The sequence below is a fragment of the Sminthopsis crassicaudata genome, chromosome 1 (genome assembly GCF_048593235.1).
Source record: "Sminthopsis crassicaudata isolate SCR6 chromosome 1, ASM4859323v1, whole genome shotgun sequence".
Classification (NCBI taxonomy): domain Eukaryota; kingdom Metazoa; phylum Chordata; class Mammalia; order Dasyuromorphia; family Dasyuridae; genus Sminthopsis; species Sminthopsis crassicaudata.
The window spans coordinates 743,282,479-743,302,394 of NC_133617.1; the positions used below are offsets into that span (position 1 = coordinate 743,282,479).

General features: G+C 41.8%; 1 protein-coding gene across 4 annotated transcripts in view; it reads right to left on the minus strand.

Moving 5' to 3' along the window:
• GOLGA4 (golgin A4) overlaps positions 1-19,916 on the minus strand; it is a 90,269-nt gene that overhangs the window by 10,904 nt on the left and 59,449 nt on the right. For all 4 annotated transcript variants that reach the window (XM_074284364.1, XM_074284363.1, XM_074284362.1 and 1 more), the window contains 9 exons: positions 18,940-19,098; positions 14,020-17,849; positions 13,242-13,363; positions 12,333-12,463; positions 11,787-11,903; positions 9,954-9,974; positions 9,758-9,826; positions 8,571-8,646; positions 2,289-2,392 (listed from right to left, as the gene is read on the minus strand). In XM_074284364.1, the coding sequence (XP_074140465.1) occupies positions 2,289-2,392; positions 8,571-8,646; positions 9,758-9,826; positions 9,954-9,974; positions 11,787-11,903; positions 12,333-12,463; positions 13,242-13,363; positions 14,020-17,849; positions 18,940-19,098 (4,629 nt within the window). The remainder of the gene's footprint in view (positions 1-2,288; positions 2,393-8,570; positions 8,647-9,757; positions 9,827-9,953; positions 9,975-11,786; positions 11,904-12,332; positions 12,464-13,241; positions 13,364-14,019; positions 17,850-18,939; positions 19,099-19,916) is intronic.

Genomic DNA, 19,916 nt, shown 5'->3' on the forward strand with positions numbered 1-19,916 from the left:
CAAAAATCTACTTGTGCTACTTAAATATTACAAAGATCTTAAAAACATGCAACATTAAAGTGCTAGCTAACCTGTTGGAAGGTACATACTGGACACCTGTGTATCCAAAAATCTGTTTGAATAAACGAAATGCAATTAACTATTCTACCATTTGTCAATTTACTAAACAATTTAGTAGACACCATGTGAATATGGGGAAAAAAGACAGCATTCATTTCATCAGGCTTTTTTTTTTTAGGGCACACTTGATTAATTGACTGCGACGTCCCCTCTTCTGATTACACAATTTGCTGACTGCCCAGTTAGGGAGCCAGAACTCTTGCTGAGCATGACAGAAGATGCCATCTTCATGGAGATGTCCAAGCCCCATGCCTTAGAATATTGGGAAAGGAGATTGAATTAACTGTTCTGACAACACATTCCAAGTACAGTGGGGGAGAAATGGGAAGCTAAAACAGTGGAAACGTTTCTGATCTCCTTTCCCATAAGAAGTCATTACACAATAGCTGAAAGAAGAAATGCTTTTGTTTAACCCAAAAGGGGCAAAGAGCTGACTACTTCTACAGACCTGGCTTACATATTCAGAATCTAAGGCACAGAAAAAGGGAAGGAAGGCACTTTGGGTGCTGTTGCTCTTTGTGGAAAACACTTGGCTCTTTTAAAATCACCTACCATCAAAATGAGGGCCATCACGAGCAATAGCAATAGCAGATGAGGCAACACAGGTCAAGGAAAACGTGCATCCTGCAAAATGGGGCAGAGCTGCGGATGATGATGATATCGTAAAGGGACAACACTCCTGGGCGCCACCATGTGTAAGTCTCAGCTGGCGTCTGTTGGCACGGACAAGGTGCCCAGCCACGCCCAGCAGAGGAATGCCGTGGCTGCTGCTGTCTATACCAACTTGAGGACATTATAGAATTACAACAGGCCACCTTCCACTTGCAGTAGCCAAAAGAACATAATCAATAAGCTATAGGATTTACCCATGGAAAGCAACAGGCTTCTTCCTCCTCAACTCTGGGCAGACTGTGAATCACTAAGCTTTCCAAACAGGCTCTGCTAAAGCAATTCTCACCTCGGGGCAGAAGCTTTGACCTTCTCTCCATCCCCATGATCCGCCCCCCTCAGGAGGCAGAGGCTTGATCCATTTTGCTCACTGACAAACTGAGCAAGAAAGGCTAACCCATGTGTCAGTCCAGAGGAGAGCCACAGCCTGCCCTTGGCAGATACAAATAAGAACCCAGAGAAGGGAAGGGCCTGATGAGGGACCAGAAGAGTGGCTTGCTCCTACTGAGCTGGAGATGGACCTGCCCTTGACCCAGAAACACAGAGGGTCAGGAAGGCCACCCCTTCCTGATCCTGCACTGACTAGTTAACTGCGATGCCACAGAGGGATGGCAGATCCTGCGTCCCGCATCCCTGAGCTGCCCAAAGAAGGGTTCCTATAATTCTGAGATCCAACAGAGAGAACAATAAGTGCTTCATCCCAAGTCTGTCTTCCTGTAGGACTTTTATTTTAGGGTCTCTTTAGAAACCAGAGCCATAGTTTACCCAAATACCCTATTCTCTCTTCCTCAGGCTTCCTGTTTGAAAGTCAGGCTGGGGGGGGGGGGGGGGCACAATAACCCAAACTTTAGAACATTTGATTACTTTTCCACATGCCAGAGTCACGTGTTATATTCTTCTATTCTTATGAATATGAAACTCCTATCATGTAAAAGAGATTGCTCTCAGGACCAAGCCTCCCAGTCAACAGAAGCTCTGGACATGGGCATACTTCCTACAAAATGGCTGGGCCAGGTGCAGTAGACACTTAGAGCACTTTAAATCTAAGGTGATTTCCCAGGCACCTTTTCTCCCTAGCCAAAGTAAAAGAGTAAAGTTCTTCCTAAACATGTATTCTTTATTCTGGAAAAACAGAAATACTACGATAATAACCAACGTGTTTCAGAAATGGAAAAAAATCATTTTCACATTTTTAGACCTGAAGTGACAAAACAAATTATTCCTGGCATAATTCACCATAAGTATAACTTCTAGTAATCACCATTACCAGGAACAATCATAAAATTAACATTTACAGGTGTCATGAACCTAAGCAAGATCTGCCGATTCCTTTTTTGCACCAAGAGTGAAATCCTGAATCACATAATCTTCTATGGCCTACAAAGAGCACAGTACGGGATTGTAGCAAAGGAAACACCGTGGTGAGGGCACATGGGCAACACTCTCTCTTCTAACCTGCAGCACGCTACACGTCACTAGAAACAGAGCTTTGTCCATACCTTGGTTTCACGACCCATCATGTATTCGAAGAGCACTTTTCTCAAGTACTCAAACTCAGTTGGCTCTCCAAATAGAGAGACATCAGCATGGCAGAGATTCCCCCCTGTCAAGAAACAGATCAAGCACAAATGTTAACATGTGAATAAAATGTTTATTACTTAAAAGATTAGTAAACTAAAAGCAATCAAAGAAAGAATAATTTTTGCCTGATTTGTAATTATGTGAATAGAATCTAGCCAAAGAGAGTGAAGAGTACCTCTGCTTTACGTCAATCAATACATTTCCTAAACTTCAGGTTTTCTGACACGGATTCTCACTTTGAAGGAGAAAATTTGAGCACTGTGACTGTCATTTTAGGAAAAGAATGCATATGAGGACTGAAATCAATTCTTACAATTATTGTTTTATATTATTTAATTCATTTACTTAGGATAGTTTATCTACCCATGATAGTTACAGAATGATTTCCTTTTATTACTCTACCAAGATTCTTTTTTTGTCTGTGTAATATTCTAGAATGATTTTTTTTTTTTTTTGGCAATGTGAAAGTTAATAGTTTTCAGTTCACAATCACTTCATTTCAAATGTGGGCTAGATGGAATAAGTTTAGTACAAAGAGCAAATGAGCTTTTCTTTTTTATTCGGGTTTTAAACATTTTCATCCAAACAGGAAATACTGCTTGCTAGACTGAATGACTGCTGATATAAAAACTGTTTATAGATTATCTCTCAACAAAACTCCATTTTGTATTTGAAATGTACAAACAACAAACATTACATAAGAAATCAACTTTAATCTGCAAACGCAAATGTCTACTCATTTGTAAAAACCAAGCTGGCCCTTAGCTAAATGTATCCGATATAATTTTGTTTCTAAGAAATGTTTTCCAAAGAAGCACTTTTACCTGTTCTTTTGCATATGTTCCCCAAACAGACCATCCTATATTCTATTTTAAAACTTCCTTTTACAATGGCACATGAAAGCTAAAGTTCCAAGTCGGCAAGCACTAAGTGCTTACTTACTATGGAACATGGATGCTTGCAATATCAATCTTGTTTCTGGGCCTTAGCTTTAAGTAACCATGGTGCAAATTACAATCATCCAAATAAACATGTTTTATCAAGGGGTAGCATGATATGACAGGCAGGGTGCAGGAATCTGAAATAAGAACAACCTTGGCTGAAATCTCGCCACTAACAATCACAAGCTGTCACATAACGACTCTCAGGCTCACACTCCCCAGATCCACTAAATCCATAAAGAAGCTTTGATCTATGGTGCTTCCTAACTAATGAAATCACAAAGCCTTTCCTTGTTTTCAAATGATTATTTGCAAAAAAACCTCGCCCAACGTTTCAAATAACAGAATTTTATTATCTCAGAAATAAAACGGAAATCATCAGGTCTAATTCCCGTATTTTAAGGAAGACATTAGCTGCTGGAGTGTCTTTGGAAGAGAGAAAGCCAGGAAACATCAGGAGTATGTAGCCCTTCTGAATCTGAAAAGAATCTGAAAAGTCGCCTTATGGGAGAAGCATTAGACCACAGCAGGGAGACACAGGCCCAATGGGTGGAACTTGCAGAAAAATAAGACTAGGCTAGGTGAAAGGAATTAACATTGCACAAATAAAGTGCAAGATTTCCTCCTTATTCATCATTTCAAAGTGGAGAGTGCTCCCTTGGTCTCCCCAGCAATTTCCTCTCTCAACTTTCAGCCTCTCCCATCGACTCACTGGTTCCCTGCATCAGAAGCTGGAGAAGCTGAGAATAGCCTCCAAGCTGACTCTTGACAAGCTCTAGGGATCCTGTGATCTGGAAGTGGGGAGGACAACACCCCAAAGGCACAGGGCATGAGGAAGAGCGGCTGGCCATGGAGGGCAGACCCAGAGGGGCCTGGGTGCTGAACAGCTCAGGATTTGATCCTGGAGACAACTGGAACCATCGGTTTCCTAAGAAGGATCCATGAAAGGCAAGAGACCTAAAAGGGGACCACGGCACTGGTTGGCAGTGGGAAGAGGGGGGGAGAAGGGGACCTGTGAGAACAGCGATGGGCCCACTAAGACTCAGTGACTGCAGGTCTGCAGGCTGGGGACGACCCCGGCATCAGGACTCGGGCTGAACAATAGGAGACAGGAGCTTCAGCAGGAAGGGACTCCGGGAAAAATAGGCCATGGGCCATGTTTGGGATGCTCAGGAGAGATTCGAGGCCTGGAAGCATCAGCACAGCCCCAATAGCAAAGCCCCGTGGGGAAGAGAGAAAGGAGGAGGATTGGGGGGGGGGGGGGGAAGGGAGGGAGAGAGAAGAAGGTGTGGAGGAGAAAGAATATCTAAGAGAAAAGGTGAGGAAAGAGGCAATATGCACAGAGGTCAAGAAGGAACGAGGATGGAGAAAAGCTTGTCGGGTTTGGCACTGAAGAGGTCATTGATCATTTGAAGATGATGTTTTTTAAAAGGCAGGTCCTTGGTAACTCAGGAGAGCAGTTTTAGGCGAACAACAGGCTTGGGGGCCAGATCATAGGCAGTTTGGAGAAATACCAAGGTCAGATACCTTTCTGAAAGAATCTAATGGAGAAGAAGAAGAAAACAATAGAATCCTGGCTACAGGGATGCTAAGATCCAGTGAGCAGGGAACGAGTGAATCGATGGGGAGAGGCTGAAGGTTGGAAGAAGCGAAATTAGGGGCGAGAGCAGGAGTAAAGGGGACAAGCAGATGGAGGCACTTTTCACTTTATAACAATGGATAAGAAGGAAATTGCTATCTTGCATTTTACTTTGGACAATGTTGATTCCTTTCATCTACCCTCATCTTTCTATAAATTCTACCCACAGTCCTTGGGTCTACCTGGGGGACGAGCAAATCAGTCTAATGCTTCTTCCATAGGGCAACTTTTTAAACAGAACAACTATCTAATGCCCTTCAAAGGGCTAAATACCCCTAGTCTTCCACTGATCTTTTACAACCGATTCTCCAGTTCTTGCTGCTCTTATATGAAGGCATGCTGATGTCTTCCCTAAAAGACAGACTAGACCTGAACCCAATAATCCAGATGTGACTTAAAGAAAAGCAGAACTATCACTTCCTGTGTTCAGAATACTGAGTCTTTACCATAAGCCATAGTGGGCATTTTGGGACCACTTATACTGAGCATGGCAGCTCCTGCCCCTGATATATCTAGCACCACTCATTTGTACCTTAAGACTTAAAAAGTTTACTGTTGAACCCAAGTATCATCCCTTCCACCGCTCCTCAGTGAGCTCTGTCTCTCCCACTCCCAAGCGGGCACTGTATACCAGCTCTGACACTTCCGGGCTGTATCATTCTTTTTAAGTATTCAGTGACCCCAAAAGTTGTGAGAAGCTGGTAAAGAGAATGCAAAATCAGTTAGGCCTAGAACAAAGATGATGACCCATTTTCTACATGGAAGGCCTTTCTGGAGCCTGTTTCTGTCAAATAACATGATAACGATCTGATCTAGCTTCAACTTATCTTGACAAGCACACCTCATTCTATGTCTACATACGAGGTACTATGAAAAAATGTTGAACAGATTTTTGCCTCCAGTTCTAAACCTAAAAAAAAAAAAAAAAAAAAAAAAAAAAGGAAAAAGGACTAGATGTATGAAAACATTTATAGCTGCTCCTTTTGTGATGGAAATCGCAGGGATGCCATCAGCCAGGGAATGGCTGAACAAATTGTGATAAATGACTGTGATGGAATACAACCATGCCACAAAAACGATCAAGACAGCAATTTCAGAGAAACTTGGGAGTTTTACGAACTAAACTGAGTAGAACCAGAAAAACTATTTACAAAACAACATCGTTAAACCAAGCAACTCTGAAAGTCATAATGAATCCATTCTCCATGATTCCAGAGGAACAATAGCGAAATTTGAACAATACAAGTAACAATCTCTGAAATAGCACTGGCATAAAGATTAGCCAGATTAAAAAAAAAAAATACTCAAAGATCCTATCACAGCAAAGCCACAAAGTATCTGCGTATCCTGAGAGACATCTCAGTGTACAAACTACCAACTCCACTTCATCAAGTCAGTTTAGCCAAGGAAACATTTCACACGGGCAGGTTAGTCGAGGTATGGCCCTTCTAACAAGGTAGCTCAGTGTCAGGTGATGAAGTGTTCTTCCTATCAAATGCTGGCCACATTTCCACTGCCTGTGGCAACTAGGAGGGCAGACTATGCTGCATCCTTTCAAATAATTTCTTTGATGGACAAACTCATTGAGCCCCATTTCTGCCAAAGCACAGCAGTCAATAATTTCTGGACTTCCCTTACCCCTGACTCCATCTTTGAAGGGAGAAAAAAAGAGGAAATTCTATAAAGGATGTGATTCTCACATCCAGCTCAGCCCTTACAACAAGTAATTCTCCTGAAAAGGGGTCGGCCATCCCACTGACTGCCACACACAAGACAAGTAAGCAAGCTCACTGAAGCCAGGGAACCCTGAGGGAGGCAGGAGACAGCAAGAGCCTGTCAAAGCAAACAACCATCCCCACTTCAGACCCCAATGGAGACAACTCAGCTCCCTGAACCCAGGAGGCCTGGAAACAGCAGCTAAATAATGGCACTAAAGAGGGGGAATTTCCTCTGTACTGCTGTGCCAATTAACTTGTAGTTGAAACCTTTCCTCGATCCTGTCTCCGCCATTGAAGTGAAAGCTCTTTGAGAGTAGGGATTCTCTGCCTCAGTCCCCTCCTCTGCAAAGTGAGGATGTTGCTGAGAATAAAAATCAGCTAGTAATTGTAAAGCACCGCACAACTGTTGGCTACTGCTGTTATTACTGCTCTTATTAGCCAAACTGGTCCGCTTGCTGCTATCTAAACTTGATATTCTGATCCCTTTGCACAAGTTGGACTACCTGCCGAGAACACACTCTTGCCTTCCTTTTGCTCTGAGATTGCTTAGGTTTCCTTCTAGGTTCCCTCCAGCAACAGCTCCTGCAGGAAGCTTCACCTGATCCTATTAGCCAGCAGTCAATTAAATATGCATTTAAGTATCTAATACAGAGCAGGCCTGAGTTAGAAAATAAACAAATGACATGACTACATTAAAAAAAAAAAAAAAAGTAGAATAGAGATAATCAGAAGGAAACTTTTGGTATTGAAGGGATGGAAAAGTTCTTTGTAAAAGGTGGAATTTTAGGTGAGACCTGAAAGGAGGCAGGAAAGCCAGGAGACAGACTTGAGGAGGGAGAGATCGCCAGCTCGGGCCAAGAGCCAGCCATGATGATTGGGTTGGGAGATAATGGCTGTGGCTGTGGTTCTACCAAAGGGTTCACCTAGGCACAAGCCCCCGCTACCTATGTTAATCCCTGCTGGATAAAGCTAATTCAGGACTTAAATTTTCACCTTAACGAATAAAAATTGGACAGTATAAGAAGGACCTGTCAAAACTTTAACTACAAACAAGTCCAATATCGTAAAGTATTTTAATGGCTTTTGGCACATGCCGATCATCCCAAGGTTTTTTAAACAATGACCAATAAAACAAACAAGATCCTCCCAGAGGTTGGGTCTGAAAGGAGTCTCCCAGCAAGTCAGCTAAAGTGGTTTGAACACAAATGTGGGCCGGGATAGGAACATCTGAGGGAAAGGAGGGGAAAGGTTTTGTGGGTCTCCAAATGCCAAAGAGAAGAGCTGATATCTGATCCTGGGCTTACAATCAATGAAGTTCACTGAATTAGGGGATGGGGGTGAGGGGGAGAACAATCTGGGCCAAAAACCAGGCCAGAGTGCAGAAGGCCTGGAGGCCAGCAGCCCAGCAGCAGGCTAGGGTGGATTTTCTGAGCAAGAGAAGGCCACAACTAAAGTGACAGCTCCATGAACTGGGAGTACAGATTTTCAATGAAATGATTCATTTCGTTTTTCTCTTGTTCTCAAATGAGAAGGGATCACAGAGCTTCCAAAACCACAGAAGAATGTTAAATGTCTGTGACTGATACCCAAAAAATTATCTGAGAAAACAAAAAGGATTGTTTTGTTTTGTTTTTAACTTCTCAGTTACTTTTCCATCAAGTCCAAGAATGTAAAAAGTAACCAAAGCTTCTACCGGGCCTCGAGATAGTTGCTTCCTAATATTCAACATCCAGCCACCCTTTGCCCGGTATTACAGCTCTTTCACTCCAAAGGGAGAGCCTATTTCCAAATCACATCAGTCTGATTTTAAGGTTCCTTTAAGAAATTACTTTTTGTTTAATACTAGTAAAAAAGAATTACTTTTAGTTAATGTCTAGTAAAAAAATGAGTAAATCTCCTCACCTTGGTAAGGCATCCCCACTGTTGTAACATACATGTTCTTCTCATACTTCTTTAACCGGTCTTCCAGAGTATGAATCTAAAAGTTACCAATAAAATCGTTTTTATTAAAATATGAAGAAAAATGAGAAATGTGTCTAAGAATCAGAATGGCTACATAAAGAATTATGAAAATATCACCAAGGTAGCAATCCATGAAAGTTAATGTTACCATAACCCACAACAGGCAGGGACATGAGGATTGGGGTGTTCAAAAAGCACTCCTCAGAACAGAATTCCAAGAGCAGAATCACGAGAGATGACCAAAGACATTGTAGGAAGCAGCATAGAGAGAGCGTGGGAGTAAATGTCAAAGAGAAACTAAAGGATGGGAGGAAATGGACAGATCTCTGCAAACACATCCTGAAAGCTCAAGTCAATCCACTCAAGACGATGCTTCCAAAAGCCAAAAGAAGAGTGGACAGAATGAAGGTTGGACCTACTACTCACCTTGTAGCTTTCTTTGGCTACCAATAAGGCTTAATACTTGGTACACATGTATACAAATTCAGCAACAGAAATATTAACTTCAATGATTCAATTTTTTACTTTATGAGTCAAAAATAAAAATATTCTTCTAATTAAACCTTGTAGCAAGTAATAAAAACTCAATATTTTATCCAAAGATAAATGCCTTCAAGCACTAAAAACATGCTCTCATCAGTTTGGGATAATTAAAAGACCAAATGGAAGATTTAAAGAATGTCTTAATCATTAAATTTACATTAATCATATAACAATTTTTAAAATTAAAAACATAATCTTTCTAATTCAGAAATAGTTCAAAAAATTTCAAGGCCTATTAATACTCAGCAAAATTAAATTCTAGCTAAATGAAAGCCAAGTTTAAATGTTCAATATTCAATGCCTTTTTAAAGACTGGGTCTCTATACTTTCCTCTAACAGAACAGCAATCACACCTGGCTCTGATCCTACCGCTGACCCAGCTGCTTCTACTTCTAGCCGAGGCCCTTTTGACCTTCCTTACACAGCCAAAGGATGTTCCCATCAGCCCCATGCTCCCATGATGCCAGGATGGGCTTAATGCGGATCCATCAAGTGAGCCGCCTGCCCATATCTTCCCAGGAGCACAGATTCCAGGAGCAAAGTTTGCCGGCACCATCTCTTACACAAACCCAAACTTCCCTCACCTGTTCTCTGAACTCCTGCTCTTTCAACTTGGAATCATTGACAAGAGTGGTTTTCTGGGCCAGCTGGGTCTGAAAAAAACAAAAAAGGGATTTTTCAAACAAACTACTCTTTGTTAACACAAGGCCACATTTTGCAGAGAAACCTCTTCTTGGATTCATTATAACAAAAAATGCTCCTGAGAAATTCAGGACCTACCTGGAGATCCATTATTGTGACCTGAAAAGAGAAAAAAAGAAAAAAGGTAACGTTCCTGCTTGAAACAAACATCAAAGTTGGCAAATACAGAAATGAATGCCAGGAAGTAAAGTAAGTAACAGGTCAAAATTCTAGTTCATTCAATCAGTTCTCAATTCGTGACAAAGCCAATGTAAAACTGATGTTTAAAAAACTTTCTTAAATTTTCTTCAAAATGTTTACTTTTGTACATACACTCAGGACCTTTACGAATTTTATGGTAATATTTCTGACTAAATGCCCCTCAAGTTTTCAATGAGTGAATTTAAAAAAAAAACACATTTTTAATGTACTGCATTATAATCATGGTACAACTAGGTCAAGAATAAATATCAACTGGTGCAGTGGAGATGTGGAGGCTCCAGAAGCCTCCCAAGAAACCTGCTCACAGAGAAAAGGATTTACAGAAAAGAAACCTCCTCCCAGAGAAGGATTACAATTAAGAGACAATAGGACACTACAGGGATGAAATCTCGAGGTGAATAAATCTAAAAAGTAAAGAAATTAAATGATAACAAATGTCACAGATTAATCAAAAAGGCAGCCAGGTAACACAGTGGATAGAGAGCTAGGTGTGGATTCAGGAAGACTGAAGTTCAAATCCTCAGATGCCTATCTGTGTGACCTCAGGCAAGTCACTTCACCCTGTCTGCCTTAGTTTTCTCATCCGTAAAATGAGCTGGAGAAGGAAATGGCAAATGACTCCAATATCTTTGCCTAGAAAATCCCAAGTGGGATCACAAAGACACAGACATTTTTTTTTTAAATCAGAAGGTTACTTATTGAATTTTATTTGATTTTCAGGTTTATATTCTCTCCCTTCTTTCTTCAAGCCATCTTTGAGAAAGCAAGAAAAATAAAACTTGTTATAAACATATATAGTAAAGCAAAAACAAATACATTATCTTTTGCTTTACTATATATGTTTATAACAGGGAGAGAATATAAACTTGAAAATCAAATAAAATTCAATAAAAAATAACCTTCTGATTAAAAAAAAAAAAAAAGGCAGGGGAAAATCCCTGCTAGAACAATGGGCCGAATCAAATCAAATTCAGTTTTAAAGGAACAAGTGTAAAGTCTTACACTTTGATTTAAAAAAAAAAAAAAAAAAAAAAAAAATCAATTGCACCGTACAGGATCAGAAAGGCCTAGACCATAGTTTAAACAAAAACACAAAATCTGGAGGAGGCTAAAAGCTCAATATAAATAGCAGCCACTTGGTGGTACAGTAGCTAAGATGCTGTCTCCCTCAGTTTCCTCATCTATAAAGTGGAGATATTAACAGCACCTACTTCTCAGGATTGCTATGAGGCTGTAATAAGATCCCATCATAAGCACTTAGCCTGATGCTCAGCACAAAGCAGATATTGAAAAATGGCTCATTTCACAGTCTATGCCCCTGCACACCAAGTCAAAAGTATGGCTACTGTGATTATGGATTCCCGCCAAGAGACCTGGTGTCTAAAAAAAGAGGTGGGAGTGCCCCCCCTACCCCATGCCAGCCCTACTGAGACCGGCTGTGGAGAACAAGGCTCCCTTTCCGCATCCCCACAGGCCGGGCTCTCCCAGGATTCCCCCAGCCAAGACCTCTTCCTTCCTTCCCAGCTCCCTGCTCCACTGGCTGGCCATCCTTCCTCTGCTCTGCAGATTACATTCTCTGACACGCAGACTTGGGGACACATTCTACCTCCAGCCCTGACACAAGGGCCACCTTGTTCTCTGCCCACCCCACCCCACCCCACCCGGTGCTTTTTTATAGAGCAGACACTGGGGAAATAGGGGCTGGCTCACTTTCTCACTACTCGGATTCTCCTCTTCTTCATGGAGTCTCTGCTGGTATTCCTTTTGCAGCTGGTCCAACTGTGCTTGGAGTTCAGTAACTTTAGCAGTCATTTCTTCTTCTCGTGCCTTTGAGATAAAAAAAGTTAATTAACAAGATGTAGCAAATAGCATGTGGGATTCCTAAATGAACACACAGTGGAGACGAAACCACCGTCTGCTAACTGCAGCGACAGCTAAGAAGCCTGCCTCAAAAAAGCTTTTTGCTCAGAATTGTTCTGCTGAGTTCAGGTTCCTTCCTACTTAATGAGGAAACCCAGACTCAGGGACGTGCCCTGATCCCTACATTCCTGTCCCTGCCTCAGGATTTGGCCAGAGCTCCTTAGGAGGCTGAAGCCATGGAAGAACGCAATCAAATGGATCTGTCTGGTACAAAAGTCATGTGAACAGTCAATGGCGCAAAAGCAGACTGGAAAGAGAGTGAGCCACTAGCTTATCTTTGACTGGGAGGAAATAAACTTAACTGAAGCTAAAAGAAGCAAACAAAAGCAGGGTTACATCAAGGATTTCTTCATATCTCTTGGCTGTTCTTTGTAAGTCTTCTTCTTTATCCGCAATTCTTTTATGCAAATGATTTGTCTCTGCTTGGTGGCTTTCTAAGAGCTCTGCCTCCACTTCTTGGGCTTTACCTGACAAGCAACAAGAGAGGAAAAGGCATGAGTCACAGAGAGACACTAGTCCACTTCCAAAAATTAGCCTTCTTCTCAACTGACTTTAATGAGACTAATTAGGAATGAATTTTTCCACAAAGAAAGTTTTTGTACATATACATCATTTCTGCATAAAATTATATAAACGTGCAAGTGCACACACAGCACACATACACACAATATGTCCTTCCCCCAAACCCCAGGACTGACAACCCAACTCATTTGTTAAACATTATAAGGAAAAATAATAGAACACGGTGCATGCCTCACAAAAGCATGTAAATCTCAACTTCTGACTCCACGTTGTTTTATTTTTCCCTTACCTCCAACTCCTACAAAGGCTTATGGGAATTTTAAGTTAAATCTCTCTCTCTCTCTCTCTCTCTCTCTCTCTCTCTCTCACACACACACACACACACACACACACACACACACACACACACACACACTTACTCTGCTCACACACTTTTAATCACCAGAGATTTTCACCCCGACCAATGTCAGCTGACCAATGTCTCTTCCTGGGCACTCTATTTCTTTCCCTTTGCTTTTCTCTCCTAACAGTGAAGTAGGGCCCAGTGCCCAGCCAACACTGCTCCTACCCCACTATAAACCTTAGGGAAATAACGTTTGGAGCTGTGATCTGGGAGGGGGTCGGTTTGATTATTCAAAGTACTTCACACGGTGACAAGGATGGAGCTTAAATATCATTAGTGGATTTGGGGTTTCTCTGGTAATAAATTTGTGCTTTACTTACTGATGGTTTCTTTGATTGTTGCTTCTAGTTCTTGTTCCTTCTGAGCCAGCTGGGTATTAAACTCCCTCATTAATTGTTTTAACTTGGAGTTATGCTTCAGCTCATTATCTTCCTGTTCCATCCTGTCCAACAAAATTTTAAAATCAAACATCTTCATATAAAGAGAACAAAATCACTTAATTATCTTATATGAAAGAGAAACATCCTTTTCCCATTAAACATGGAACACTCTTTAAATTTCTACTTTACAGCTATTAATACAACATTTTTAAAACTACAGATTAAACAAGCTAAAATGAGAGCCAAATTTGGTGAGGGGCCTTTCTGGTGGCTTCCAAAGTCCCCAATTCCCCATCCCCATCCCCTTCTCTGCAGTTCCACTATAGCTTCCTGTGTTCAAGACCCTACTCCCCTTTGCTCACTACCACTATGGCTACACTACTACTACCACTACCACTACCACTATCACTGCCACCGGTCTTCTATCCAGGGTCTCTATTCTGCTCCAATACCCACAGAGCAGCCAAATGATCACCTGTTTCTAAAACACAAGCCTGCCCCATCCCTTGTCCATCCAACAGCTTCCTCCTGCACCTGGAATAAAAGGACCGCTGGGTGGCACAGTGTGCCAACCCTTGCCTTTTAGCAGCCTGGCCACTGCCCTTTGCCAGTCCTTCCCCAGGACCTCCCTGCCCCCATGCCCCATCCCACCTCAAAGAACTTTGTAACCAGGAACCACGTCACACTTGCTGACTTTTGGGGCATGGACAAAACTTACTTCAGTTTTTTCTCCATTTCTTCTTCCCATTCTTTCTTGGTTATTTCCAACTCCTGCTGGTGCTCCTTCCTCAGAGTCCGTAAATCCTTCTGCAAGCGATTTACCTCCTTGCGTAGCCGCTGCCGGTCCCGCTCAGCCTCCTCCAGCTCAGAGCGCAGGTCCTCCTGCAGGCCTTGGGTGGCCAGAGCTGTCTGGGCCTCTGGGCCGCTTTCACCACTGTTCCCTATGACTTCCACTGGCTGTTCTCTCTCCTCCAGCTGCTGCGGGAAAGCCTGCAACTGTCCGGGGCCAGCCATCAGCAACCCCACTCCCACACTGGTTTCTTCCCGCTCTCTTGCACCAGGGGCATCTAGCCCCTTTCTCTCTTCTTCTGCCATCTGGCCCTCCTCTTGGGGGGTTTTCTGCCTTTCCGAGTCCTGCTGCTCCTGCTCTGCCAGAAGCTCCTGCGTCTCAGCCCGAGCCCTTTCCTCCCAGCCAGTCTCCCCCTCTGCAACCTGTGCCACAGGCGCATCAGCCATGGCCTCTCCTGCAGGCCCCTGCACCTGCCTGCCTGCAGACTTCAGCTGCTGGAGAAGATGCTGAACCTCATGTTCCCTTTCCTGCAGCTGCTGGGTCAATGCTGTCACCTGGCTTTCGGCTTCTCTCTTGTGCTGCTCTTCCTTGTCTTCCATTTGGGACAGCAACTGCTTCTTGATGGTGGCAATTTTTTGTTCGGCCTTCTTCTTCAGCTCTGCCAACTTGGCAGCATTTTCTGCATCCAGGCGCTCCTGCAGGGCCTTCAACTGCTCTGCTCTGCTTCTGTCGCTGCACGCGATGGCGTGCTCCGTCTCCTTCCGTCGAGCCTCCAGCTCTGACTTCAGAGCATCCACCTGCGTCTGAAGCTGCAACAGCTGCGCCTCCCCTCGCTCCTGAGCACGCTGAAGCTGTTCTTCCTTTTCACAATGTCTTCTCACTTCTTCCGCTAAGCACGTGTTTTCTGCTGTTTTCTGGTTAACATGCTCCTCTAACTCCGCAATTCTTGCCAAGTGGACATTTAACTTGGCTAGTAAGTCACACTCATGTTTCTCCTTCTTACTCTCCCTTTCTTCGAGTTCACCCTTCCAACTTTGAAAACTTTCTTTTTCCTGATCAAGGTTCTCTTTTAATGAATTGATCTGTTCATCTTTTTCACTAGACTCCTTTGTTTTTAGCTCTAATTGCACCTGTAAGTCTTTAATAGCATTCTGATTCTGTGTAATCTTTGACTGGGCTTTCTTCTTCCACTCAGAGAATTTATTCATCCAGTGATCCACCTGCTCAAGAGCCGACACTTTCTCCTTGTTCAAGGTGTCGACTGTCAGGGATAAATCTTGGACCTGGTTGAGCAGTTCCCGTTGGGCCTCTTGGTGCTGCTTATTCATCAGCGACAAGGCCTCCTCTTTTTCTGTTAAGCTAATGCTGTTCTGAAGTTGGGCGTTCAGCTCCCGTACACGGTCTTGGAGGCTGCCGATTTCAGATTTCTTTTCTTGGAGCTCCTCTCTCATCAGGGTGACGGCATTGATGTTTTCCGCCAGCTCCTTCTTGAGTTGAGTGATGCAAGATTCCTTCTCGGAGGCAGCTTGCTGCTGATGCCCTCCTTCTTTCTGCAACGCCTCTTTCTCTGTGACAAGGCCTTCAATGTCAGCGCTCATGCTCTTAATCTGATTTTCTTTTTCTTCTAATTGATGAACTGAACATTGCAAAGAATTACTTAATACGTTTTGTTGTTCTGTTGCCTGTCGGAGTTTTGCTTCTAGTTCAGGGATTTTACGAGTTTGAATTAACATCACTTCCTTCACTTTAGCTGTCTGGCGCTGGCAATAAGAAACCCTAGAGAGCGCAATCTCGATTTTACTGTGACTTTTCTCAATCAGCTCACTGGTTTTAGCTTGCAGGAGGGCTTCGGCTTCCTGGCAGTATGCATGCAGCTGGGCTGCTAGTTTTTCAGAGAGTTTCTGAAAGTGTGAGTGGTCAGCTGCTACTTTCTTCTCATGTGCTTCACATGAAGATTTCAAAGCCCTAAGTTGCTCTTCAGTAGCTTTCAACTTCTCAGTTACCTCCAAAAGCTTCTGCTCCTCTTTTGCTTCCTGTGCCTTCAGCTCCCTTATCTGCTCATGAAGAGAAGCCCTTTCTCTGACAGAATGATCCAAGTCAGCCTCCAGAGCCTCGAGCCGCATCTTCATGTCCGCCGCGCTCTGGGTCAGCACTTCTACGTGAGCAGACTTCTGCCTCAGCTGCTCCTGGAGCTCATCCAGCAGTACTCCCTGCTTCACACCCTCCTCTTTCAGCAAGGTCACTTCACGCTCCTTCTCCTGGAGCTCTCGCTCATGCTTCTCCTGGAGCTCCTCGGCTTGCTGACCCACCTTCTTTTCCCAACTTAACACGATCTCATTCAGCTCTCGCTGATGCGCCGCTGTAAGACTTTCCACCTGCTCCTTTTGGTTCTTCTTCAGTTCTGAAATAGTGTCATTCATTCCAGCAGAACTAGCCTGGGCCATCTCCAAGATTTTTGCATTAAACTGTTTTTCTTTCTCGCTAAACTCTAGCTGTGAGTTTTCAAGTTCTTTTTTCAACTTAGCTTCCTGATCTGACAGTTTCTTCTTGAAGATTTCTTGCACTTCCTTTGTGTTCTGTTTCATTTTTTCCATTTTGATTTCTTGATTCTTCAATTTGTTCTCATGTTCTTCTTCCAAAGTCTTCATGCTTTCTTCTATGGCTGACAGTTTTTGCTTAAAATTGTTGATTTCCTGGCCCTGCGCTTCTTTCATGTGTAAAATTTCATTTTCCTTTTCGGTCAAACTTTGCCTGGTCTGTTCTAATTCCTTACTGAGATCTTTGAATTGAGACTCATGTTGATTGGTTAGAGAAAGGAGTTTTTGATCCATTTCATGATGGTCTTTCTCCAGCTGCAGCATTAAATCTTGTACCTGAGTTTTATAAGAGTCCAGTTCCACATTGAGATGATTCTTTTGACTATCAGCTTCTGCCATCTGTTTTTCAAGGCGATCTTTCTCTGCTTCCACATCAGTCCATTTCTGCTGCAATTCTAAAAGCTGCCTCTCATAGGCCTTAACCTGTTCGTTGGAGTTATTTTGGTGTGACTGAAAAATATCTATCTTATCTGACGCTTGTTTAAGCTCTGTTTCAGCTCTTTTGATAGATTCCTCTAATTTCTGCTGCTGTGCTTGCTGCTCTTCCAAATGTCGTTCCTTTTCCTTTAGCAGATGCCCAAGTTGATTGATTTCATCTTTCAATACTTTCTCAATATTCTGGATGGAGAGTTTTTGTTCTTCAATCAGCACGTCAACTTGCTGCTGGTGCTGAATTCTCTGTTCATCCAGCTTTGCCTCAAGCTCCCGCTTTACTTGATCTGTTTCATTCTTTAAGGCAGAGAGCTCTTTTTCCAGATTCTGGCGAACTTTTAATACTTCGGACAACTCCGAAGATAATGCTTCTAACTCTGTTTGCTTCACATCAAGCTTTTCTAATGTCTTCTCGTTCATCTCTTCTATGTGTCCACGGAACACAGTCTCCTTCTCTTTCAATAATGCCTCTTGTTCTTGTTTGTATTTCTCCCTGAGCTGCTCGATTTCAGTCTGGTGATGCGCCTTTAGAACTTGAAGTTTCTCTGTCCAAAGTTGTTCCTGCTCTTTCTGCACGCTTTCTAATTCTGCTTTATGGTTTTCAACCATGACTGTGATTTCTGCATTGTGCTTGTTTCGCTCGGATTCCATTTGTAAGGGCATCTCTTCTACCCGATTCTTGCTATCTTGAGAGCACTTTGCCAGGGAGCTTTCCAACTCTAGGATTCGCTAGAAATAAGAGAGGATACATTTAACTGAGGCACACGTGGACCAGCATGACTAATATTGACACGATATTTACAAACTGGTTAGACAAAATTAAGCTAATGAAAATAGAGCCATTCTAGATATCAAAATAGATAAAAGAAAGAATATACTGTATTTCTTTCACTGCTAATTTTACCAAAAAAAAAAAAAAAAAAACATAAAACAAAAAGGCAAAAAATTTCTACCCTAAATTTAATTCATAATATTTCAAACTATTTATCATAGATAGGAGAAAGTTATTACTGTAACTTTTCAGACAAATATACTTTAAAGGAATGGGTCTGACTTTTGCCAACAAAAGTATTTAGGGCTATTTCTATGACAGCAAAGACATAAAAGAAATGTCATAGTGGTTAGAAGTAATAAATCTTTTTTTTTTCCCCTGAGGCTGGGGTTAAGTGACTTGCCCAGGGTCACACAGCTAGGAATTGTTAAGTGTCTGAGACCAGATTTGAACTCGGGTCCTCCTGACTTCAGGGCTGGTGCTCTATCCACTGCGCCACCTAACTGCCCCAGAAGTAATAAATCTATAACAACTTTGTTTAAACAGAGACTTATGTCAGATGGTGTCCACAGGCAATCATCAACACATTATCTAGGACAGAGAAGACTGGTCTTTTCAGTCACAATGATCTTAAATAATGAAATGGCATCATCTTTTGAAAACAAATAGTGATATGAAATTCACATCAAATGATAAACATTTACTAATAAGTTAGTGAAAAAATAATTGTTTCTATTTATTCTAATGCCATGAATGAACACATGGTACTAAAAACATAACATTTCAGAGCCAGGAGGAAGTGAAGACCATGCTTTAGTAAACTATGGAACACAAGCCAAGCAACCTCTTAAATTGAAAAGTTTAAGAATGATTTTTACATTTCTTAAATCAAAAACAGACCTTGGGCCTGATGTGGCTGTAGTGAGCCACCACCTATCACAGCCTTTATTTAGCCTGACATCCTTATTTTAGAGAGAAGGAAACTAAGGCCCAAACACTAATGTGACTTGTCCAAAGGCACATCCCTAGTAATTTCTTTAAACTTACATTTCTATACGCCTCTGCTTCTTGCTGTAGGTCCCGAAGCTTATCCTCACTTATTTTTAAGAGTAAAGTTTTTTTATCCAATTCAAGTTTTTCATGATTAAGAAATTCCAGCTGCTCCTTTTCTTGAGTGGTCTTTAAATACTCTGTTTGATTATTTTCCTGTGATTAAAAAAAAAAAAAAAAAAGATTAAGCTATACTTTGTTGTGCTCATGGCAATCACAAGTTAGAATAAAAAACATGACACTTCATTAATGTAGAAGACAAGAACTTGGCTGAGTTTGTAGAAATCATGAAGCATAGAATATTTTGCAACAAATACTTTTATTTTAACGTAGCTAGAATTGGTCTGACCAAGGGGTAAAAACTTCAATAAAATGAATCATTTACAAGGACCCAGGGTAATAAATGCTATCTTTTCCATTTATACTTATTCTGCTTCTATGTCAATAGTCACCTCTACCGTGCTTGAAAACAATTTTCTTAAATAGGCTGACACTTCCTTTGTGATCCTGTTCAAATTGTTAACTGGAATGGTAAGTACCTTTCATTTGCTTAGTAAGGCCCTTTTTTCATTAAGAATCAGAAACTTAAGTCAGACACTGTCCCAATTATCACAGATTCCAAATTAGTGAAATCCAAATTAATGAGGGTTTTAAAGCATAACAAAATAACTACCAATTAACAGAGGAGAGATAATGGCTATACATCAAGTACTTTTTAAGACCCTAATAACTGCTGACAATGAAAAAAAAGAATGATAACCTCTGGTAATCCTGATAAGCAATAAACAGAAAAATTAACTTACTTTTCCTTCCATGTCCTATTTTGCTGAAACAAGGAAACAGAGCCTTCCCAGACTAATCTTTATCTGGCAGACTCACTATTAACACAAAGATCACCATCACAGTCCTAAGACATGGCTTGTTCATTAATTCTTTCCACTAGCACAACTGCACCAAACAGTTTTCAAAAATTT